The sequence below is a fragment of the Schistocerca nitens genome, chromosome 9 (assembly GCF_023898315.1).
Source record: "Schistocerca nitens isolate TAMUIC-IGC-003100 chromosome 9, iqSchNite1.1, whole genome shotgun sequence".
Lineage (NCBI taxonomy): Eukaryota > Metazoa > Arthropoda > Insecta > Orthoptera > Acrididae > Schistocerca > Schistocerca nitens.
Genome location: NC_064622.1, coordinates 368435704 through 368462657, shown reverse-complemented (window position 1 = coordinate 368462657; position 26954 = coordinate 368435704). Strand labels below are relative to the sequence as shown.

Below are 26954 nucleotides of genomic sequence, written 5' to 3'. Positions count from 1 at the left end.
CGTCATAAAGGCGAAGGGTGTGTACATCTCATGTTAATGACCACTAATATGTGTCCAGATACTTTTGGTCAGATAGCGTAGATCCTGCCACAAATACCAAGATAAAAACGCGTGCCTTACACAGTGGCGGATACATATGCCCCTCCCCCCTCCCTTTGCGGTGCCGCCCGCATTGCCACCCGCGCCGCTCCCGTTAGTCAGCCCACACGCTATTCGTTCGTTTCTTTCATTAGTCGACTCGACTGAATCGAGTTATCGAGTAGTTGTCCTTTCCCATGTAGCACGCGCGTCCGCGTCATCGTATTTTACACGTTTCTATCTGGCACATAGATAGCTAACACATATCTACGAGAATGATGCTATGACTTATTGGAAAAGAACTGTTTTTATTCCAACGCTTTACCATGTTACGAATGACATGAGAGAACGTTCTGCTGAAGAAAATATTTATCAGTTAAAGTTCAACATACTTTTGCCCTCACAACTACCGAAACATGACGGTAATGGTCTGCCATATTAATTAAAACAGTGCTTAACTGAACTACCGTGATTAAAAATAGACTAATGAGAGAGATTCTTCAAAACAAGCAAACGAGCATAAACGCCCTTAATGATCGCGACTCTGTTATGCAAGCGTTGTCTGTCCTACATCTGACTATCCTACTTTGCGCACGCTGTACAAAATATTTGCTTGTCTACCTTCATCTATTGCTGGAGTAGAAAGAAATTTTTCAACTTTGCGGGGTACAAAGATATGACTGAGGTTGACAATGAAGGAGGATCGAATTAATGCTCTGTTGAACACTCACCCTGACATTGATTGTCGCATTGACGATGTAATTAACCAATTTGTCAGGAAGAATGGGCGCATAGAATTCCTCATTTAAGGAAGAGAATCATAATTGTAACTTTTTTATATCATAAGATGGCATTGGCTTGTATATGTGTATAATCAGTTTAAATTAAACTTTCTTAAACTTTGCATGTGATTTGATTATTTTGTATTATGGTAAAAGTAAAGGTAGCTCAAGATATCTTTAGCGCCCCCTCCTTGAGGTCTTTCTATATCCACCACTGACCCGACAAGCATAAGATTTCTGAAGAGGCTTTTCTTTCTTCTTTTCTTTAACGCTGTTCTGAAATTTTGCTTTCGTGGTACAACGTAAATCTTGCGTCTATGCAAGATTTGTATTGGTTAAAAACAGTCTTGGTTGCAATTTTAGTTTTTTATTTTCCAACTATGCGTTTCGCCTTATTTAGGCATCTTCAGGTTATCTTAATTTGGTATTTCTTAGAAGGATCCTTTAAGTCAGTGTAGCCAAAGGGCATCGTCGAATATATCAGGCCAACATCGCCTTCGTTAAACTCAGTAAAAACTTTTCTAGATGGACGTGAGTGACACCAAGACCTGCATAACGCATTCCAGTTCACAGGAGCTCCTCCGGAACGCGTTATGCAGGTCTTGGTGTCACTTGCATCCATCTAGAACAGTTTTTACTGAGTTTAACGAAGGCGATGTTGACTTTATATATTCGACGATGCCCTTTGGCTACACTGACTAAAGGATCCTTCTAAGAAATACCAAATTAAGATAACCTGAAGATGCCTAAATAAGGCTAAAAGCGTAGTTGAAAAATAAAAAACTAAAATTGCAACCAAGACTGTTTTTAACCAATACTGTTAAGCACTGGTTTGCTGTATGCCACATATGGATTGGAAGAATTTCTATGCAAGATGGTTCACGCATCGCAGACAGTGTTTAGTCCGTCCCGTAAATTCGTGCTTTGTTACTTATGCGGTACTCTTTTTTTAATGACGAAATGTGTATCGTGATTTAGCCGTGTTACCAAGAAAAAGGAAACCTTCCACATAAGTTCTCTAGGACAGAAGTCGACACGGAAGTTGAGCGCAATCGGCGGCGTGATTTGTGGCCAGGAAACCGCAGCTTCCCCTGTCGATTGCAGCGAGGCACCGTTCCCAGCGTTCCCTGCTCTGCCGTGAGTCGAGACCCGGCAACGTGCTAGACATGCAGCCGGCCGTAGCACTCGTCTGCGCTCTCTGCCTTTCTGCGATCGGCCCCAGCGATCAGTTCCGTCTGCCATGGACCAAGAGCCGACAAGGGTCCTTCGAGGACTTTGAGAGGGAGACAGGCCTCTCCCAACTCGGAGATCCCGTCAACGCGAACAGAGAAATAGTCTACGTCGGCGTACCAGACAGGACAGAAGGCGCCAAGTTCGCGGCGTACCAAGAGGCTGCAGGAAATCCGCTGGACACGAAGGATGAAGTGGAGGAGCCGCTGTTGAAGAAGACGAATTTCGTCTACGGCCCCGATCATGAGGACAACATCCGTCCAGCGGAGCCACCTCTGGAACAGCCCGCCGACGGCGAGTATCCGGTACCTCCTGATGATGCGGACATCTCAGACACGTCGAGGCGTGCCTCCATACCAGAGTGGTGGTTAACCAACCCCGACAGACGGAGCTATATACATGAAGCTCGGTCTGAGGAATCTGAGGATGATTTACAACCCTAGTGGTGAGTATCGGCTCAGGCTAGGGCTGTCCCTACACTAACGATAACGTTGTGCAATATTTAGTATTGTGCAAAATTACTGACCGTGTGTGGATTAGACTGAATGCTGTGCAATATGCAGGGTGGACCACAACTCCACTTTCTGATTACATTTGTATAAAATAGAGAATGGGGAAAGAAAGAGAAAGGATGGGTGGGAATTCGTGACTTTCAGCCACACAGGGCATTGTGGTAATGCCGTGCGAGAGTTGAAAATTTGTGCTGGGCCAGGACTTGAACCTGAATTTATCGCTTCTAACGAGCGGTTGTCTTAACCGCTTCAGCCATCCGGACACGGTCCATGACCGACTCAAATTTCCAACTTATCGCACTCTGCAATGCAGCATCCCTCGTCCATTAATCCCTTCTAGCAAATTACTAATTTCCGTAGGGCTTCGGACGATATTAGTGGAGCCGCACTGAAATAAACGTCAAGGAGCCGTCGCGCTCTTACAAGAATGTGTATGTCTGAGGGGTGTCTGGTCTGTCGGACATTTCCGACAGAAGACACCATATATCTTCTAAGTATTTTGGCATAAGGGATCCACGGACTCTGGCAGCTCGTTACAGAGCTATTGCATTTTGTTTGGTTTCTTGCGTCAGTTAGCTTTGTAACTGTATTGCACTGAAATAGTGAACAACAGCGAAAATGTCGACGTATGCGCTGGTAATCCGCTCACGGTATCTGTTGTCGATAACAGTAATGCCCTCTTTAACTCATTGTGCTCAAGTTTCCATTCAGTATTGCTAGGTTTGTTTTTCGGTAGTGTCAGTTACTTGTTAACTGTTATACACAGCAGTACTGTGGATAGGTTTACCGATAAAGAGTTGTCCGATATGCACCTCTTGTAGGAATCCACTGAACGTAATGGAAGAGCGGCACAACGACCCTACGCCGAGCTGTTTCTGCAGCGACGGCAACCACACTGCAGTACATTTGCATATGAAGGTTATTTCATTGCTGTGTATCGTGTGTTGTGTGATGTACGTTTTACTCTCGTGAAGGTATTTTCACAGAGACATTGGTGATTGCTGCAACAAAACCAAATAAATCATAATTACATTATTACTCGGTAACTATCCATCAGAGATCGTGGATCCCTTATTCAAAAATACTTCGGAAGTATCCCTGAACAATCTCTGAAAGTTTGTCTTCTGGTTGACCCTGCATTAGTCCGGCGGTGAGACAATAAAGAAGTCGCAAATTGGGATGGAGACGTCAGAGCATCCTGTACCAGCCTAAAATTTATCTTTTTTTTTTCAGCACACTCTCCTTGTAAACTTAAATACTTATTTCATCGCTCGACAAAGCGTTAAATACCTGCAGCACGGAGTTCGCATCTAACGAGTGACCCGTCGTGATATAATAAGTTTATTTGGTTCCTGGCACTTCTGCAACCCACAACACCGATGTGTCGTGGACGTAGCGAAATACCCCCAGACAAGGAAACAATGTGCCATCACAGGGCGGGCAAGACGATCCTTGTGTGTAATTTTTTTGTCCTTTGTTGAATTCCTGTATCCAGCTGAACAAAATTGAGAGATGGTGTTGTAATAGTACACCGGACGAATTTAGCTACGGACATGCTGTGTGGACAGTCCGTCCGCTCACAAAAGTGGCGTTGTTCTTTCCGGGTACACACTCATAGCGCACCTGCAATCTTGATCTAATTGCAGATCATTGATCATTGGCCGCGGAATACTGTGTATCGGCTGTCTTCCACGCTACATGTGCTGCCACCTTTTAGATAGGTATAGGCGCAAAATTTAAAACGATTTGTCGTATTCTGGCGTTTGCGACTTATTTATTGACTCATCCTCGTATAAGAGATCCACGGTCTCCGGCGGCTTGCCACAGAGTAATACAGCGATGCCAACCACCTCAGTTGTACATAGTCACCAATGGGTATCCAAATCCTGTGTTTTATGTTGTACGTTTTGGAGATTACATATACAGGCTATTGGTAAAAGTGTACGACAAACTCTGGATTTCATTGTAGCATGGCAATATGACAACCAACAGCAAATGCTTTTTAGCTTTGTATCTATATTGCACTGAAACCCGTACACAGAGTACGAATGTCGCCGGTATGCGCTGCGCACATCGTTTCCATTCGCTCACGGTACCTGCTGTTTACAAAGAAATACAAATTCTGTGTTTTGTGCTGTACGTTTCGGCGCTTACACATTACAGACTTTTTCAGTCTTGTGAAAGTATTTTCTCAAATAAAAGGTAATTTGGGTTGTTGTTGTAGTGGTCTTCAGTCCTGAGACTGGTTTGATGCAGCTCTCCATGCTACTCTATCCTGTGCAAGTTGCTTCATCTCCCAGTACCTACTGCAACCTACATCCTTCTGTATCTGTTTCATGTATTCATCTCTTGGTCTCCCTCTACGATTTTTACCCTCCACGCTGCCCTCCAATACCAAATTGGTGATCCCTTGATGCCTCAGAACATGTCCTACCAACCGATTCCTTCTTCTAGTCAAGTTGTGCCACAAACTTCTCTTCTCCCCAATCCTATTCAGTACTTCCTCATTAGTTATGTGATCTACCCATCTAATTTTCAGTATTCTTCTGTAGCACCACATTTCGAAAGCTTCTATTCTCTTCTTGTCCAAACTAGTTATTGTCCATGTTTCACTTCCATACATGGCTACACTCCATACATATACTTTCAGAAACGACTTCCTGACACTTAAATCTATACCCGATGTTAACAAATTTGTCTTCTTCAGAAACGCTTTCCTTGCCATTGCCAGTCTACGTTTTATATCCTCTCTACTTCGACCATCATCAATTACTTTGCTCCCCAAATAGCAAAACTCCTTTACTACTTTAAGTATCTCATTTCCTAATCTAATTTCCTCAGCATCACCCGACTTAATTCGACTACATTCCATTATCCTCGTTTTGTTTTTGTTGATGTTCATCTTATATCCTCCTTTCAGGACACTGTCCAGTCCGTTCAGCTGCTCTTCCAAGTCCTTTGCTGTCTCTGACAGAATTACAATGTCATCGGCGAACCTCAAAGTTTTTCTTTCTTCTCCATGGATTTTAATACCTACTCCGAATTTTTCTTTTGATTCCTTCACTGCTTGCTCAATATAGAGATTGAATAACATCGGGGAGAAGCTACAACCCTGTCTCACTCCCTTCCCAACCACTGCTTCCCTTTGATGTCCCTCGACTCTTATAACTGCCATCTGGTTTCTGTACAAATTGTAAATAGCTCTTCGCTCCCTGTATTTTATCCCTTCCACCTTCAGAATTTGAAAGAGAGTATTCCAGTCAACATTGTCAAAAGCTTTCTCCAAGTCTACAAATGCTAGAAACGTAGGTTTGCCTTTCCTTAATCTAAGATAAGTCGTAGGGTCAGTATTGCCTCACTGGTTCCAACATTTCTATGGAATCCAAACTGATCTTCTCCGAAGTTGGCGTCTACCAGTTTTCCATTCATCTGTAAAGAGTTCGCGTGAGTATTTTGCAAGCGTCACTTATTAAACTGATAGTTCGGTAATTTTCACATCGGTCAACACCTGCTTTCTTTGGGATTGGAATTATTATATTTTTCTGGAAGTCTGAGGGTATCGTACCTGTCTCATACATCTTTCTCACCAGGTGGTAGACTTTTGTCAGGGCTGGCTCACCCATGGCTGTCAGTAGTTGTAATGGAATGTTGTCTACGCCCGGGGCCTTGTTTCGACTCAGGTCTTTCAGTGCTGTAATTTGGGTAACAAACTGAATAAATCATAGTTACATTATTATTGTGTAACGAGCTGCAGGTCATGAATAACTTACACTGAAATACTCGGAAGGTACATCAGAACAACCTCTGAAAGTTTGTCGGTGGAGTTCCTTTTCATCCTGTATGTTAACGAATCTAGCGAAATTAGCTTTTTATTGTACAAACTGTTTGCACTGTATGCTCTTTGCCTAATTCTGTATATCTTTGTCTGCGCAGTTGCTTATCCCAAACAGTTTGTTTTGCGCGATGTGCTGTGTTGTGTAAATCGAATTGTGGAATAGCTTTGAAGTCAGCTAAGCACACGTTCGCTTTAGAATTATTGGAAGTGTATAGAGGTTTCCCAGACTTAGCGTGTGGGAAAACTAAATGAACATAGTAAACGTTAGAAGAAAACCGAGCAATAAGATCAGTTGTTTTCCACGTATAGATAAATACATCTGGAAGCAATAAAGAAGTTTGATCCATTACGAACGAATTATAGGAAGATGTTGAGCTGCAAGGACAATGTCTCGCAAATGAGTGTAGTTTTTCTTAATTATTGATGTAACTGTTTGCAAACGTACATCAAATAATCAAGCGCCTATCCTGAGAAAGTTCCGATAATCATTTGGCTCACTAATCCTCAAGGAAATCTCATCAAATTGTACTGATGTTTTATGGAGAGAAAAGTACTCTTGCAAGATATCAACCCCAGTAATCGATCCCGCACGGAAATTTGGGCCATAATTCTGAAACCACGCAGTGATTACCTGAAAGTACACCTTTTTAACATTAGCGCGCACCGGTTGCCTCTCATAAACTTAGGCAACTGAAAAATTATTAAGAAATGAAGTTGATTATTTTCGATTCACAATATAACTATGCCAATGACACTGTAGCAGAGCACATCTCCTGTAAGCGTACTTCACTTTAGCGGTGCCAGCTTTAAAAACCAAAGAAAATAAGGCACAGCAGCGATGTTAATAACTGAAATAGAGTTACGTTGCTTTTTTAACGACACACTAATTCGTTTCATTCATTTTCACTGCATTTCTGAGTCACAACATGAAAGTGTCCAAAGCAAGGAGATCTCAGGCAGTAGCTACAGGATAGTCAGCAAAGCATATTACCAACGTTAAGCTGTGTTTCACAAAGCTCTTACACATTCCACTATGTGGTACTACACGCACAGGCATTAGGCGGCTGCAGTGGGGCAGAGCTAGTAACAGACAACCACCGTTTAAAAGCTGTACTTTTAGAAGGTCATAACTGATTACTACCACAATTTTGAACCAAATTTTCCATCGGGATCGAGTGCCGGGGCTGATATCTTGCGAGTGTGCCTTTTTTCTCCTTAAAATAAGAGGTCAAGTAGGTGATGTTTTCTTGTTAGTTAATTTGATATCTGTATCTTCCCCTCTTCTTATAATAGCTCCTTCATCAATCTACGCTTCCTCTTTTATTTCTGTGATCTCAGTGCCACCCCAAACAACCGCTAGCGTCCATATCCAACGCGTTGCACTTTGTAACGGTCCGTCTGTGACGATCTACAGTTCGTTAATTCTACTCCTCTGATATACTGAGGTGACAAAAGTCATGGGATACCCGATAATATGGCATCATACGTCCATTTTCCCGGCGTAGTGTGGCAGCTCGACGTGGCATGAACTAAACAAGTTGTTAGAAGTCCCCTGCAGAAACAATGAGCCATGCTGTCTCTATAGTGGTCCATAATTGCGAAAGTGTTGCCGGTGCAGGATTGTGCAGGAACTGACTCCTCGATTGTGTTCGTAAATGTTCGATGAGATTCACATCGGGCAATCAACATGGCCAAAATATTCACTGGGAATGTAGAGAATGTTCTTCAAATCAATAGTGAATGACAGCGCCGCATTGTCAGCCATAAAAATTCCATAGCTGTCTGGAAACATGAAGTCTATGAATGGCTGCATATGGTCTCCAAGTAGCCGAATATAACCATTTCCAGTGAATGATGCATATAAACACAGCCCATACTGTCATGGAGCCGTCACGAGACTGCACAGTGCCTTGTTGCCAACATGGGCCAATGGCTTCGTAGGGTCTCTAAAAATGGGTCAAATGGCTCTGAGCACTATGGGACTTAACATCTGAGGTCATCAGTCCCCTAGACTTAGAACTACTTAAACCTAAGGACAGTACACACATCCATGCCCGAGGCGGATTCGAACCTGCGACCGTAGTAACAGCGCGGTTCCGGACTGAAGGGCCTAGAGCTGCTCGGCCACAACGGCAGGCTGCGTGGGGTCTGCACCACATTCGATCCCCACAGTCGAACACTATAATCAGCTCTTACCAACTGAAACTGGGAATCATCTACCAAGGCCCTGGTTTTCCAGTCGTCTAGGGGCCAACTGATACGATCACGAGTCCGGGAGAGGCGCTGCAGGCGATGTCGTGCAGTTAGCAAAGGCACTCTCGTCGATCGTCGCTGCCGTAGCCCATCAATGCCAAATTTCGCCGCACTGTCCTAATGCATATGTTCGCCTTACGTCTCACATTGGTTTCTGCAGTTATTTCGCACAATGTTAGTTGTCTGTTACCACGGACAACTCAACACGAACGTCGCTGCTCTCGGTCGTTAAGTGAAAGTCATCGGCACTGCGTTGTGCGAGGTGAGAGGTAATGCCTGAAATTTGGTGTTCTCGGCACACTCTTGACACGATTCCGCGTTCAAAGACTGTTAATTCCCGTCGAGCAGCCACAATGACGTCGGAAACCTTTTCACATGAATCACGTGGGTACAAATGACAGCTTCGCCAATGCAATGCCCTTTTATACCCTGTATAAGCTATACTGACGCCATCTGTATAAGTGCATATCGCTCGCTATCCGAAGACTTTTGTCACCTCTGTGTAAACAATGAGGATAGGAGAATGTGTGGAAAACACTGCTGAGCGACCGGATGAAGTCACCCAAGTATGGGGCCTGTCTTGTGCTAATCCGTCATAAAAATGTTTTAGGGAGAATATTTGCGACGCCATCCAGAATCCAGTGGCACTGGGGGAGATAAAGTACCCCGGCCAGACTGCATGTGTGGCGAAAATATTGTACAGCCACCATGGAGCCCCCGGACGTCATTGCTGCTGAAACTCTGTAACACCAGTCTTGCCTTTGTATAACTGAACGACTGACGTAATACCTTTTTGTTGCGCGAAGCCAAGCTCTTTCTTATATTCAAAGTTAACACTGATTGAAATATTTAAAAAATAAATAGGGAAATACGAGGCTTAATGAGTATAATATTTACTTGAAGAATATATCTGAAATTCATTACAGCAGTTACCTTCGTTTTCATTCGTAGGTTGTAGTTGGTTATATGAAAGTGAGGAAGTGTGAATATTGGCTTCAAGACTAATTTACAGTGCAATCTTTTATTTATTTTTAATATTTGCATAACTGAAAGTCATAGTTTTGGAATTTATAAGTACTGTGAGAGAACTTGGACTTCTGATTCCACATAGGGAGGAAGGCCACCTTAAAACGCAGTCATGTGAATATAAGGCTCAACTATGGACAATTATAAGTAAATATACATTGCGCCTGCTATGTGGATTTAATATTAGGCCCCTGTTGCGGGTGATCTCACCTGAGCCAGAGAGTTTAATAATTGTAGAAGCATTCAGGATCGAAAGCGTGTTAGCAAATAGGCAGTTTAAAAACATTCTTGATCACGTTACTATAGGCGAAACACCACAACTTCGAGACTGAACATGAAGTTCGCGTAATATCACGTCGCCCTCTGGAACTTACCATCAGTATACAGATATGCTCTCTCCAATAATTTCCGCAAATAGGGTTTGGGAAAGATACACCATTATTTAATAATTATTTTTACGGAGAGACTAGGACAGTAGAGATCACAATTTCGGATACTCATAACAATCCAGCCTTACTACACTAAAAAAAAAAAAAAAAAAAAAAATCGAACAGAGCAAATTAAGTGTATTAAATTTCCTCATCAAAAATATATACTCTTTAGCATTTTAAAATTTGTTGTTAACTACAATGTACTTTAAAAATCTATGGCAGAAGAGTAGTTACATTCTGCTGCCGGCCTCCCATTTGTTCTGGAAATGAAGTGGTAGTAAAGAAAAAAGCCGGACAAATGAGAATAGTCCTCACGCTATCAGGGTTCCGGAGAAACTTAATTATGTGTAGACTATACATTGTTCATCTATAGGTTTTAGTGAGTGAGTTTCGAGTACCAAAATACACTCTGTGATCAAAAGTATCGGGACACCCCCAAAACATATGTTTTTCATATTAGGTGCATTGTGCTGCCACCTACTGCCAGTTACTCCATATGAGTGACCTCAGTAGTCATTAGTAGTAGAGAACAGAATGGGGCGCTCCACAGAACTTACGGACTTTGAACGTGGTCAGGTGATTGGGTGTCACTTGTGTCATACGTCTGTACGCGAGATTTCCACACTCCTAAACATCCCTAGGTCCACCGTTTCCGATGTGATAGTGAAATGGAAACGTGAAGGGACACGTACAGCACAAAAGCGTACAGGCCGACCTCGTCTGTTGACTGACAGAGATCGCGGACAGTTGAAGAGGGTCGTAATGTGTAATAGGCAGACATCTATCCAGACCATCACACAGGAATTCCACACTGCATCAGAATCCATTGCAAGTACTACAACAGGTAGATGGGGGGTGAGAAAACTTGGATTTCATGGTCGAGCGGCTGCACATAAGCCACATATCACGCCGGTAAATGCCAAACGGCGCCTCGCTTGGTGTAATGAGCGTACTGCCAGCGTGTGTAGTGCCAACAGTAAAATTCGGAAGCGGTGGTCTTACGTTGTAGTCGTGTTTTTCATGGAGGGGGCTTGCACCCCTCGTTGTTTTGCGTGGCACTATCGCAGCGCAGGCCTACATTGATGTTTTAAGCACCTTCTTGCTTCCCACTGTTGAAGAGCAATTCGGGGGTGGCGATTGCATCTTTCAACATGATTGAGCATCTGTTCGTAATGTCCGGCCTGTGGCAGAGTGGCTACACGATAATAATATTCCTGTAATGGACTGGCCTGCACAGAGTCCTGACCTGAATCCTATAGAACACCTCTGGGGCGTTTTGGAACGCCGACTTCGTGCCAGTCGTCACCGACCGACATCGATAGCTCTCCTCAGTGCAGCACTCCGTGACGAATGGGCTGCCATTCCCCAAGAAACCTTCCAGCACCTGATTGAAGGTATGCTTGCGAGATTGGAAGCTTTCATCAAGGCTAAGGGTGGGCCAACACCACACTGAATTCCAGAATTACGGACGGAGGGCGCCACGAACTTATAAGTCATTTTCAGCCATGTGTCCGGACACTTTTGATCATATAGTGTATGTGACATCTTTTGATTTCATTGACTTAGAAGTTTAAATTTTTTTCGCCAGCAATTGATTGCCGACCTTTGCATTTAACATAAATTTCAACTTGATGCCTCTACCCGTTTCTGAGAAAAAAGGGTATTAACAGACATACGGATAGACAGACGGATAACAAAGTGATCCTATAAACGTTCCGTTCTGATCGATTGAGGAACGAAAGCCTAAAAGTCGAGCGAAAACAAAGATAAGAGCAACGCTTTCAGTCAATTTCAGAACAAACTTATCGACCGAAAGATAAAAAAGGAGTGATTTAAAAAAAACAGCAAGTTAAGCCCTTTTGTTATTTGGTGTAATGGGACGACATCATCTGTCAATACGCGGGTTATCCCTACATGCCCCACACGGAAGACGGCGCTACTTCAAGTACTTGTTAAAGATGTACGATCGATGTCACGTCGGAATATCTGGGGATATCGAGCTTACACGAAGAATGACGGGGCACCTGGTCGTAGGCTACTGTTTCACCGCGAGTCAGAGTAACGGAAATACTGAAAAATTTCAAATAACTGACACTCGAAGAGAAATCTATAACCACTCGCCAAAATTTACTTAGAAAGTTACAAGAACCTGTATTCATGGTGAAAGGGGGAATATTCTTCATCACTTACACACTGCTTCTGCAGAGACTGATAATTGCAATAGCAGTATTCCACAGATCTCACGGAGAGTTGTATCTGCGATGTGGAAAGAAGGCAGAGGCGTACATTTAATTTAATTTTAAGTATAACACAGAGAAACTACTTTACGTTACTGTACCACACTGCCAATGTCAATTACAAAATAACCTCAGACATTAGTTTTAAGAGATTCTGTGAAGGTAGAGTAGGAGTCACCCAGCAGGAAGTTCTGTAACTCAAATTCCACCACATTCTCTACATGCAGTTTAATGCGCTCTGATTGGTTGTTTTAATACGCGTGTATCTATGAACATTACTCCTTTTTGCGTTAATATCAACTTCTTGAAATCTTTGTAGGGGTTGTTTATCGTTGTGCTTCTTATTAAATTTATTATTTATTAAATTTCTTATTAAATTTATGAAAGGAGAAAGACTGATAATGAAAAAAGATATTAATGAATTATTTTCAATTAGTTATCAAAATACTCAGTCTGTTTAAAGAAATCTCTGCAAGGTGTTCTAGAATTAGCAGCAGATATAATTCATATAACACGCTCCTGTATTTTGAAAATACTGTCCCTGTAATTTGAATCTGTCCAGAAATTGATTCCATAACTCATTAGTAAGTGAAAATATGCAGAATTTTAAAGTATCGTAAACATGCGTACTGCAAAACATACCTGACGCCAGGCGCTTCATTAATTCTAGGCATTGCGTTTCCCATTTGAGGTTGTGATCTATCTGCAGTCCTAAAAACTGAACACTTCCTACTTCCTGTATTCCATCGTTTTTGAAACCTATTTGAGTTACATATTTTATAGCTTGTAGGCTTCTGTGACAAGTATTGAGCTGTATGTACTGAGTGTTGTCGAAATTCAGTGATAATCCATTTGCCTTGAAGCATCTGTTGATATTTTTTAACATTTCATTATCTGCTTTTTGCGGTAAGGAGACTGGTACTATTATGTTTTATTCCTATACTCGTATCCTTCCAAAAAGTATAAAATTTTCATCTTCCAAACTGAAAAATTCAAGATGATTTAAATACAATAAAAATATCAGAGGACCCAAAATCAAACGTTGAGATACATTGTGTCTGATTGCTTCAGATTGTGAGCACATATTATTACGTGACTGACGTGGAACTGCTACACATCGCTTTCGTCATTCAGACAAAATGAAAATCATGAACTTGCCGTATCTTACTGTTTCTTAATATTTTTCTTATGCATTAGGGTACCACAAGTCACACATTCGGAAGCCTGAATCAGGTCACAAAATATGGTAGTTATTTTTTATTTACTGATGCTAATATATCGTCTGTTAAGTTAAATATAGTCTGTTCAGTTGACAGTTAAGACGGAATTAAAAGAACAACTCGCACAGAGGTATATAAGCAATTATTATTCTTTCCACGATCCACCTGTGAATGGAATGCAGAGGTACCTGATAAAATGTTACGAAAAGTGTTCTCTGTCACGTTCGAGGTAGTGATACCTAGAGTAAAAAGTAAATGGTAGGAAGGTTGATATTTCGAATTCTTTCTTTCGATGTATTCACTACTTTTTATCAGTAGGCAAGTTAAAAACGACAGAATTAGATATTAGTAATGATGGATAGGAAGAAAAGTAGTTTAATGACGACTGTGCCACTGGACCTAACTGAATACCTCTTAGATTTATATCATTTACGGAACAGAACTGGCGTTAGTTACAACAGCCATTTATCCAAGGTCTCTGGAGTACTAGAAAGTCTCTTGTGGCGAGGAAAGAGTGGTGATTGCTCCACTTTCCTGGAAAGACAACAGAACAGATGTGAGGAACTACAATCCTGTATCACTGATGTAGCCTACGTACAATATTAAAGAACAATGTGTTCAAACACAATTTCTAATACACTGGTAACGCCTCTGTAGGAATGAACACTGATGGTGCAAGCTATACTTGTATGGTACTCAACGTTTTTCGGGGCAATGCGTTATCAGTCGCTCCGCATGACACACCTCACTGACCATCTCAAAGCTTCAACTTTTCAGTAGTCCACCTCCATAAACTGAGCGAGGTTGCGCCGTGATTAAATTAGTGTGGACAAGCATGCAGGAATAGCAGGGCTTAGATCATAGTCCAGCCATCCAGATTTGGCTTTTGTGTGATTTCCACAAATTGATTGAGGTGAACACTCAACTGATTCCATTTAAAAGAATACAGATGATATCATTTTCCATCTCTGTCCTATCTGAGTTTTTCTTTCATCTCTAACGATCTTGTCATAAACGGAATATCTATATTATTACACGGTAACACAGCTCATGGTTGCTTATCTAACGGCTCAGAAGAGCAACAAAAATCATATTTTCAATATTTCATTTAATTATTGATCAAATTTAAAAATTTAAAATGCTGTCATGATCTACTCAGTAAGAGATATAATCTTATGTTAAAGGTTTAACACAGAAAGACAAGTATGACAGAAACTGAGTAGGTCTACTCGAGATCTGTTCAAAAAATTCTGGAACTTTGTCCACAAAATTTTTCTACTCTTATCTTTCACTTAATGTGCATTATCTTCCTCGAAATACTCTCCTCCACAACTGATACGCCGCTCCCAACGCCGTATCCACTTCCGGAAGCAGTCTTGGCACGCCTCTTACTGGATAGTTCAAAGCGCCGTCTGCGAATTTTCTTTTATCTCGTCTGTCGTTGCAAATCTTCGTCCTTTCAACGCGATTTTCACCTTTGGAAATAAAAGAAGTCCACAGGGACCAGGTCTGGAGAGTACAGAGGATGAGGCAGCACAGTGATTTCGCTTTTTGTGCCGTAGTCACGCAGCAACAGGGATGAGTGTGCGAGTCGTTATCGTGATGCAAGAGTCATGAATTGTTTCGCCACATTTCAGGCCGTTTCCTTCTCATATTTTCTCACGGGCGTCGCAACATGTCCTGGTAGTACCATCGATTAACAGTTTGTCCCTGTGGCACGAATTTATGATGAACTAATCCTTCAAACTCGAAGAAAACTATCAGCATGATTTTGACATTTGACCTGACCTGACGAGCTTCATTTTGGCCTTGGAGAACCTTTCCTGCACCTTTGTAAAGATTGAACCTTGGTCTCAACATCATAACCATAGACACACGCCTCATCGCCATTCTCTTAAGAAATATGCTCGATCCAAAAGCTCTTCACAGATTGCGAGGCGAAGATCTTTCTGGTCTTGACTCATGAGCCGTGGGAGGAACTTGGTGGCTATACGATGTATTCCAAGATGCTGTGTGAGGATTCCATGACATGATCCAATTGAAAGGTTACATTCTTCTGCAGTCTCTCGGACAGTCAGTCTTCAATTGGCACGCACAATTTTGTTGACGTTCCTAACATGGGCGTCGTCGGTAGACGTCGAAGGGCGTCCTGAAAGAGGGTCATCTTTAACTTTCGTCCGGCCATTTTCAAACAGTGTGAACCATTCGTAATAGGGAGTACAGCTTAAGCACTCCTCACCGTAGGAGGAATTTCACGAAAAATTTAATGAAGACGCGTTGATCCTCTAACTCTGCCACCTCGAAACTCGCAAACTGTGCAACGTTCTACTCAAAGCAGCACAGACATACAACAATGAAACTTCCATCAATTACACATTAAACACAGGCCTATCCAGGAATGGCAACAGCATTTAGCTCCAACACACTATTGGCCTGCAATTACGAACGTTGCGAAATTTTTCGAACAGAACTCGTACGTCTTGGGCAGAAAACTCAAGTCGCGCAAATACCTACATACATTGTATTCATCCAGCATTTAAGAATGGGAGCAAATAGTGACTTGCAGCAAACTTTACACATTATTTAAAACCTTTGAGAAACTTTCGCTCGCCGAGACTCCCCACAAAACGACGAAAGGGAAGAAAGTTAATCGTTTACTACATTTTCGCTGTTCACTTAGCAAAACTATTGCATCAGGCAAGTTATTTTAATTTATTACTTCTTTACTATCAACTCTATTCGCAACACATTTTGCAGACAGTATCCTCGTGTATCACTGAATGAACCTGCAAAATTATGTCACTATACGACTAACGAAAAGTTCAGGAGAAACACTTCATAAACGTCGAGATACTGAAAACTGGCTTTCGTTTTAAATGGAGCGCAAAATACCCAGACTATACGCAACCAGTGTTGGTAATGAGAGCACCTGACACAGGACGGGCCTGAGAGCTGCCACAGATGGCGACCAAGTCGGGCGCGGACGTCCGAGGGAACATTGGGGAAGAGACACCACCTTCCAAGCAGCGCCAGGCGGGCGCGAACGTCAAACAGAGCGCCCAGCGCCCTCTGGGCATAAATACTGGACAAGATCCTCCAGTCTCAGGTAGCACCTGAAGAAGGCAACGAGTTACGTGGCCGAAATATTGTGCCAGAGCGACACAAACATCTGGCAGTAGATCCGATTATTCCACATGTCAACTATAAAAATGTTTCAAATGTAAACTTCTTGAATATGTCCTCATCTATAATTGGACTCATATTTCACTCAAGGCTTACGTTAATTAGAAATACAATACCACTTCAGCACATAACATGTTATAATTTTCTTGACATATCATTCCCAACTTCTGCAGTTAAACAGTATCTTATATTTAACTTGTTAACATAAAATTGGATGATATTTTTTTATATTTCTGTCCCCCTTTTTTCCAGTGGAAAGTGAAATAATTTGCAATTTTATACTAGCTACAACAATGCAACCGGTCAAGTTCTTTCTGCTCACACTAAAAGCTTTTAAAGATGTCTGGAATTAACTCAAATAAAACTAAACTGTTTCTTCTTTTAATATGTAGTGCTGGAGTAAGATTCAGGAATTTATTTTCTATTGCAGAGGAATGTATATAGTACTTACTTTAAAAGAAACAAATCCAGTTCCATGATCACTGGATTTAAATTTAAAATATGTTGCACTTGTGAGAAAACGTTCTTGAACTGGCCCAGGGGAATAGTGGACTTTGAAACTTGGGTCTTTTACTAATACTGCCATACACTAACTGGTACAAACCTCCAGAAGATTTTTCTGGTCATTCAAAGACAATAAATCATCTAAAATATGTTGAATCCACTGATAGTTCTTTGGAAATAGCAGAAGCAAAGGAAAAATCTGTTGTGCATCAATGGAAAAATGAGAATATCATCAAGATGTTAACTACAGGAAAGTTCTATCAATTCTGAAAACTGCAGTTCTGTGTAGCCAAGAGGAATTAGCTCTTCTCAGCAAACACAACCATGGAAATTTAATGTCTGATGACAGTCAGTTAAATGATGGGAATTTTTGTTCTCTCGAAAGCTTAAGCTGGTGATTTGGTTTTACAAAGAAATCTTTGAAGTGGTCCTAAGAATGTGATGGTACTGGTATTCAACACCAGACAATAGAAATATGTGGTGTCACTTAACAGAGCATGGTCTGTCAAGCTTAATATTATCCAATTTGAAATTAATCAGTGTTAACTGTATATTTTTGATTGGTCAGGGGTACAATGGAGCAGCAGCAGTGACCACAAGCTTTCATTAGAAACAAATACCCAATGGCTGCTTATATATATTGCAGCACCCTCTCTCTACACCTAGGCTTAACTGATTTGTGTTCTCTGCAGACTATCAGGGACTGGATAGGGGCAGTATAAAGCATCAGAAAGTTCTTAGAGCTCAGCTAAACATAACGCTGTTCTGAAACTACCTGCTAAAGATTTATTACTGGTGGCCAGATACTCAACACTTTCGGAAATGTGTGAAACTAGGTGGCTTTATAAATATTAGGCAATTCTAGGTTTTCTGTCACAGGGCCAACTGCACTAACATTGACTACAAAGCAAGCATGGTTAAAGCTTATTCATGATTAAGTTGTCTCTGAGTGCAACGTTAAATACCAGTTGGCAAAATGTGTTAAGCTAACTGGCAATTTGACTGCAGTTCACTCCAGGTGTTACAAAGGAAAGTGGCCACTGTACATGCAAAGAGAATGATAATCAGTGTCTGCAGTACTTATGTGCATTATCATAACTCAGGTATTGTTGCTGCACTGTGAAAAAGCAAGAAAATGACATAAAATTTCTCAAAATTTTAAACTGATATCCTTTTAGAGCTGATCAACTGCAGTTTGAAATCAGCAAAAAGATGGGTGTAGTATTAGGGAGAAACTGGAAGTATGGTCAAATATACAGGGTGACAATTATTGAACTGCGTGCGGGTGGGAGGGGGGGGGGTGAGGGGGGGGGAGGGGGGAGGGGGGGGGAATTAGTTACAAACTACGATGTGCACACACTTTATTCAACATGTAAATATCACTACAGATATTCAGATTTAGGTTATGACACATTCGATATGCATCCATGCACAGACAAAGAGCGAAATTCTGCATGACCCATTGAAGTGTCAGAGCATCGATCCTGCAATCGAGGCCCATGCCAGTGGCCTCTGGGTACCCCAGAACCAGAAAGCAGTTCCCAAAGCACTCCTCCAGGACCTCAAACACTCTCCTGGTTCATTGGGGTTGAGCATGAACCACATCTTGTCAAAATCAGGGATAATGAGTATGAAATCATCTTCCAAAACTTTCACACTCTGTTGGGTAGTCACCACACCACCGAGGAATAACATGCTGATTCTTCCATGACAGGACATTGCACAACACACAATCACAAGTTGAGAGTGAAGAGACTTTTTGATTGTAAAATGCGCATTGTCAGTCCCTCAAACGCGCTAATTTTGCTTATTGACAAACCCATCCAAATGAAAGTGGGCTTTGTCACTAAACCAAACCATACTAATTCCCATCATACCCTGGGGCCAACCATGCAGTTTGAACATCCTAACACAAACCATTCAGAAGTTACGATGATTTTATTTCACATCGTTCAATAACTGTCACCCTGTAGTAACACAGTTTAATTCCATTCCATGGAGGATTACATTTTCTTTGATTCCTAAAGTAATAAACTTCTGTTACTAAAGTAAATGAAAACACTATTTACAAATGTGCTTAGATTCATGTTGCAAAAACAATTCAAGATACAGAGATCACAAAAATGATAAAAACAGCTACAAAATGAATTCATTTCAGGTGTAATGAAAATAACTCCAGAAATGCTACAAACCTGTTACAAAAACGTGAAGAGAAGGCTGCAGAAGGACTTGGTGGAGGAGAAGGTAGAAATGTACAAGGCAGTAGGGGGTGAAGGCAGTATTGAAAACATTCCACACAAGTCAAAGCTGCTATAAATAGCTGGGTCCTCATTGAAGCTGCTTTGTAACCCATTTGATTTAGATACACAATACGGTGTTGTTTGTATTTGAATGTAGGTGTGCTTGAAGACAAAGCAGTTGTCAATGCCAGCAGTATCCCCAATCCAGGTACAGAAATCAATTCAAGCAGCAGATAAATGTTCATCCACTAGATATTGTTATGGAAGCTCCTGAACAACCCCTCCCACAATCAATGCCATCCAGATGAAATCAGTGAAGAATGCCCCCAAACCGAAAGGATCATCATCATCATCATCATAATCTTAATTGCAAAATATGTTGCAAAAAGGAATAGAGATACTCCAGGAGCAGCTACACATGATGAGATCAAAACATCACACATTGAGATCACAACATTGGAATGAAATGTGAATAAAAAAATTGAAACTTTTGTACTAAAAGAAAAAAATCAAATTCTAGAAATGAAAAAAAAAAATGCAGTTAATACGTAGCATCTTTTTATCTCACATCACTATGACTAATTTAATTATTCAATAGTTTTTCCTACATCATTATAAATAAATTTATTGACTGTGAAATTTACACTTGCAGTCAGCTTCTGCTTCAGTATTTTGTTATTTGTGCATGATAATAATAATAAAAAAATAATTATGTCTTTTATATGGATTAAGTAATACGTACCTCAGTGAAGATGTTCATTAATTATAGTGTGATGAACTACTCATCCTGACAAGGTGTCCTCACAGTACATTTTTTGACAGTGAGATATTGGTTCATTACCATCAATGTTGGGACCTCTCTCACTTCATAACAGCCTCAGCAGCTGCACAATTTGTGGATCTTCTGGTGTTCTTCTTTGGTCATATTTCTTGCAATATTATGCAAGATAGCCATACTCACTATAATTGCCATCATTTTTTATGGACTGCGCCTCATTCACATGGGTAAAATGGGATACATCCTATTTCACTAACCATAGTGTCTCTCCACAGTGTTCCTTGTTCTAACATGATAACTGTTGTGTTGGTGTTGTGATTCACTTTGTGTATTTGAAAGTGGTGTCAATAGGCATGGTCTGCATATGTAGCCACTATACCCTAGTAAGTGACCTATTGGTATTTTGCCATTTTCAAACTGTTTTGAAATATTGTAGTGCGGTTCACATAGCAAGGCCATCTGAGTCTCCGCCACACACCGTCAGGTGGCTTGCGCATTATGGATGTAGATATCCCATTTCATTAAATTGTGGTAACTGATGGTTTGGCAGCTAAATTAAAAGTATGGATTTCTCTCGCAGGGAAGTTCTACATTATATCCCCCAAAAGACTGAATCCTTATGCGAGTAAAATCTACTGTACCAATGACTCCACAAAACCCATCAAGTATGCAGAAATCACCTATCAAGGGGCGTAATTCTGCTCGAGAAGGAAACTTTATGTTTTGAGGAGATGTTGCTGCTATGTTCTCTGACACATCACTGATAATTCTTTGCACTGTTCTACTATGTACATTAGCAGTGCCATTAATAACTAAATTTAATGCACCAGCTGCACATGCCTTTATTGTCATTAGCAGTCTGTTCTTGTGTGAGACAAGGTTACTCTGATAAGTGGGAAATTCCAATCTCTCGTTGATCTGACCTAATAACCCCCACACTTTTCTTCTGAAAGATGGAATCGCTCTTAAGATTTCCTGCCCCATACTCTTCAAAAGGACTTCCTTGTATCACAAGTATACCAATATGGTTGCAGTGACAGTTTATATGGTCAAGAAATAACAAATGGCTCAAATGGCCCTGAGCACTATGGGACTTAACATCTGAGGTCGTCAGTCCCCTGGAACTTAGAAGTACTTAAACCTAACTAACCTGAGGACATCACACACATCCATGCCTGAGGCAGGATTCGAACCTGCGACTGTAGCGGTCGCGCGGTTCCAGACTGTAGCGCCTAGCACCGTTCGGCCACCCCGGCTGGCCAAGAAATAACTTTTCGTAATCTTATATGCTCTCTAAAATGTCAAAATGCACAACTATCTTAATATGATACATGTTTACTTTATTTTAACAGCCATCAATTCAAGATAAATGAGCCTTCGACCTCGGTCAACTTCAGCCACAATCAGCTCCCATGTTTAACTTTAGCAGAGGTTGGTGCAGTTGAATTTTGTACTGACCATGGATAACTTTTAATGAATGTTGACACAGTTGGCACACAGTGCAATCTCCGCAGCTCTTAGAATCGTGTGCTAGCAAAGAAACTGTTCAAAAAAAAATTTTAATGGATCTTGAGCATACCAGTTGTCACATGGAGGCACTTATAGCTGGTTCATTGTTTTTCCTGTACGACTGGAAGTAATCTTCTCTTCAAACATTTCTCTTTCCAAAATGCTTCATGGTGTTTACTGTGATCTTGTTGCTCAATTAAAATTCATTGATCAGCCAGAACATTATGTACTCTGACCTACTATCAATATAAACCCATCTACATAATAGTAGTGTCATCTTGTAAGAAATGACTGCTAAGTAGAATCATGCACAGTGCTTGTAGTATTGGTGAGTGTGCTGTTCATGTGTAGATTGAGGAAGGTGCACAATCTATCTGAGTTTGTCTGAGGGCAGATTGTGGTGGCCCAGATGCTTGGCTTGAGCATTTCAGAAAGTGCACAACTTACTGGTTGTTCAAGGAGTGCTGTAATCAGTGTCTTCAACTCATGCCAAAACTAAGTTGAAACAATGTCCAGATGTCATGGAGTTGGGCGGCCACCCTTCATTACTGATGTCAGATGTCATACACTGGGCAGATTGGTAAAAATGGACAGGTGGGGAACTGTGCAGAACTATCATTAGACTTTAAGCTGAGCAGAGTACAAGTGTGTCAACTGAAATGGGCACATGACCATCGGCACTACATGTTGATACAGTAACAGAGCATTGCATGGTATGATGAATCCCAATACCTTCTTCATCATGACAGTGGGAGGGCGTGAATCTGTTATTTTCCAGGGAAACAGATCCTTGACACCTGTACTGTGGGACAGAGACAAGATGGCGGCTGCTCCATCAAGCCCTTGGGAACATTCACTTGGGCATACATGGGTTGAGTGGAGCTTGTGCAAGATACCATGATGTCCAAGGAGCATCGTACACTGGCTGCAGACCATGTACACCCTTTCATGACGATCAAATTTCCCAATGGCAGTGGCATTTTTCAGCAAGGTAATGTGCCTGTCACAAGGCCAGGAGTGTTACATAGTGATTTGAGAAACACAGTGGCAAGTTCCAATTGATGTGCTGGCCTCCCAACTTGCCAGATCTGAACTCAGTTGAACACATCTGGGACATGATTGAACATGCCGGCAGAGCTCGTCAGCCACCCTCCCCAGAATTTATGGAAATTAGGTAACCTGTATGTGCAAATATGGTGCCAACTCCCTCCAACTATCTACCAGGGCCTCATTGCTTTCATATCATGACACATTACTGCTGTTATCCGTGCCAAAAGTGGACATACCTGCTATTATGTAGGTGGTCATAATGTTCTGACTGATTAGTGTATGATGTCAATGTGTCCAGTGTCTTAGAATAAGAGGTATGGGACAGTGACAGAGAATTCAAAAATCTCTTTTTAGTCTACATCTTCATGACTGCATTGCAATTTACAATTAAGTGCTGGGCAATGGGTTCATTGTACAATCTCCGGACTATTCCTCTACTGTTCTACTCTCCAACAGCACGTGGGAAAAACAAACACTTAAATTTTTCCATGTTAGCTCCAATTTCTCTTACTTTTATTATGATTATCATTCTTCCCTACATGGATGGATGCCATCAAAACATTTTCATATTTGGAGGAGAAAATTGGTGATTGAAATTTTGTGGAAAAAATGAAGCCGTAACGAAAAACACCTTTGTTTTAATGATTGCCTGCACAATTCAAGTATCATAGCCGTGACATTCTCTTCCCTATTTTGAAGTAATACAAAATGAGCTGCCCTTCTTTGAACTTTTTCTATATCCTCTGTCAATCCTATCTAGTACAAATCCCATATCACGCAGCAGTATTCCAGAAGAGGACAAACAACTGCAGTATAGGCAGTCTCTTTAGTAGACCTCTTGAATTTTCCAAGTTTTCTGAAAATAAAACATGCTCTCTGGTTTGTTTTCCCCAGAACATTATCTAGGCCTCAAAAGAAGAAGCTGAGATAACAATCACAGTACTGAGGTCTGAGCCTACAATGAAATATGGAAACAATATTCCTGCTAGCAGTCATGAGGATATTTACAGAAGAAACGTAGCCTTACCTCTGTTACATCACACAAGAAACTAGCTCTGTGACAGGTTTGAGATATATAAATATTAAATTAAATCTCTTCAGAGCATAATTCTGAGGAAATGCAGAAATTTCAGTACCTAAGATGGACTGGAGACTGTCAAAAATCAATCGATGTCACTAGAACCTTCATCTGCAGCTGGATAATTTTTCGTTTGGCAACAAAAATTCATGAACAAAGAACAAGAGCAAAAAATGATTAGACAGCATCAGAAATATGCAGTTAATTTTTTTCCCCTGATATTATAACTTCGCTCCAAATTCTAGTCACCATCCCAGTTTCAACAGCAATACCACTAATGCAATTTTAAACTTTAAACATTTAAAAACCTATCTAATAACTAACAAAATCATTCAACATAGACTGAATGGACTTGTTCTTCTGTGCACTGTGCCATTCCAGTTGGTCCAGAGGTAGTAATGAATCACTTTTCCAAATTATCACAACGGATAACAACCTGCTAATGTGGAGTGCTAACAGCTGTCATATGTTAGACAGTTTCTGTTATATTGACAGTTATTCGAGCTGCAATTGAATAGTAAAAATTGTGTCCTAAAATAGAGACAGAACCCCATGACCTCTGAAACAAAATTCTGAATACAAATTAAATGGAGATACTTGTCAAAAATGAGATTACAGTGTTGACAAATTGCCCTTCCTATTCAAAATACTATGTACTCACTCCCCTCTACAAATCCTAGAAGTATGTAATGGGAATATCCAAACACCCTATATAAAGTAATGAATACAAGTTCTTTACTGTGAAATATTAATATCACTGCTGTTCTGACAATTCATTCTTCAAATCAATTAGGTTTTCCATTATCAAAGTGTATTTGCAGGTATGTGCATTGCTCTGAATAATTTTTTTCTTTTTCCTCCTACAATCCAGATGTCTTTTTCTGAATTTCTTCATTCACTTGGCACAGAAGAGTTACACAGTATTTGACAGTTATTGTTTCAGTCTTTGTGATGTAATCAACAACAAGAATCTTATTTACACCTCAGAAAACAGCAGGCATAAGCTTCCTGGCATAGCAAATCGACTTTCATACAAGGCCAGCAACTTCCATCCACTGCTTTGATTACTATTTTGCTTCTGGTATCAGGTCATCCACAATAATAAGTCAATGCACAAAATTAGTTGGATGATTTTTAAAATAGCCTTAATATTGTTGAGAAATAATTTTACACACTGGTTTTCCATCAATATCTGGTATGTGTGACACCTACTTTACTCAAAATTTTCTTATTTTTAATACTTAATGTAAAATGTACAATATTCTCTCTTTACATATATGCTAAATTTCATTCAACTTGATCATCAATTACCATATTGAGCACTTTTTCATATTTTCATTTGTGGTTGCAAGTATGGGACATCAATAATGTGAATCATATTCAGGAGAAGCATGGCATGTTTGAATTCAGCACACAATTTTTAAACTCTTTGACAATAGAGGGTCAGATTCCTTGAAACATGTCCAACATCATAAGTTTCAAAAGCCATATAAACAGTTACAGAATGTATGTAGAAACAAAATTATTCAACAGATCAAGATTACACTTGTCACATGCTATTCTGCAGTGTGTATCAACACAGAAAATTTTTTTGGTGCCAGTAGTGCTAATTTGAAAAATATTCTGCTTGCCCTTGTATGGGCACTAATGCAGATTGTTTTCTCAGTAGTCTCACTGTATTCTGTCTTCCCCCTCCCACCAACTACCATCTTCCTTATATCTCCATATCTGTCACATTCCTCCCCAAAACGTTGTGTGTCCCAGTGTGCAACATGTAACTTCACCTGCCTGTGCCAGGGTAAGTTTTCTCTGTTGCCATATTCCTGCCCTGAATAATTATGGTTTCCATCAAAAAGGTTCCATTTTTCCAAACCAAAACAATGTAGCTCTTAACCAACAACCTTTACCTCTCCATCACTTGTGTGTCTGAAAAAGTGGAGACAATAACTAAAGCCGGATACCTGTTAGGAGTCATTATTGCCAGGAACAATTTTGCCCACATGTTTAGGATGATATTGAGGTACTCTTAGTCATTTTGTATGTATTATTTTTTCATAATTTTATGTCTTTATACTTGTACAGAAATCCTTCAAACATCATCATGTACTCATTTTCTCTGTTTTTGTTGTTGCAATTTAATTTCTTATTCTGTTTGTTCCAGCACACCTGGCACATAATTGACATTTGTGAAGCAACAGCAAGAGAGACAGCCAATTCACAAAAGGTGACAATATGAAATGTACAAACATAGAAATAAAGTTACAAATATGGAAATAAAAGAAGAATTTTACTAACAATTGCCCTGGTCCAATAAAAATTTTTAAATATAGCAGCTTCTGGTTCTTCATTCATGCAACCTACTACTTGTTTCTCTCCTTTATTCATTGTGTCTTATTCTTAGTTTAGCATTAATTACTGGTAATAAACAAAATTTTCATTAAAATCCTGTAGTGAATGATGTATTACTGCACCCAAAGACTACAGAAATTTGTTCAACTGCCAATGTCACAAGTGTGAAGTCTGGAGCAGCATGAAATCTGTGGTGCTGAACTCCATCCTGCATAAATCATTGCATTTCCAAAGGAGTTTAGTAAAGTACTCAAGTAAATCTTTGACAGAGGATGACATCAGGCACATTGTTGAGAATGCTCCTTATACTAGTGTGAAGATCGTACCACTCTTTGATCAGTACAATAAGCCCTGGATGAAGTGTTATGTTGAAATTGTTAATGTAGAGCATGGGAAATTGCTCAGGGGAGATAGGTGTCCAAACATGAGATCTACTGATGCCTCATCCCTCACATGGTCACATCATACACAACATGGTTAGCATCTGAATGCTCCTGGCATAAGGCTGCAGCATGGCTAATTGCCAGAAGCATCCAAACCTAACAAAGCATAATGCATCCTATACCAGTGATTCTCAGCATGTTCCTTTTTCTTTTACTTTTTCTTCTTCTTCTTCTTTTTTTTTTTAAAAAAAAGAGGATAAATTCATCTGCAAGACA

General features: G+C 40.5%; 1 protein-coding gene across 1 annotated transcript; it reads left to right on the top strand.

The window, feature by feature from the left end:
* Positions 1 to 1989: 1989 nt before the first annotated feature.
* Positions 1990 to 26275, top strand: LOC126203178 (uncharacterized). The gene is made up of 2 exons (XM_049937419.1): positions 1990 to 2535; positions 26108 to 26275. Exon 1 carries the CDS (start codon positions 2027 to 2029, stop codon positions 2531 to 2533), a length of 507 nt encoding a protein of 168 aa, XP_049793376.1. The 5' UTR covers positions 1990 to 2026; the 3' UTR covers positions 2534 to 2535; positions 26108 to 26275.
* Positions 26276 to 26954: the final 679 nt, after the last annotated feature.

Excerpts from the sequence above, each read along its gene's own strand:
- LOC126203178 (XM_049937419.1), top strand. The coding sequence starts at position 2,027 with ATGCAGCCGGCCGTAGCACTCGTCTGCGCTCTCTGCCTTTCTGCGATC.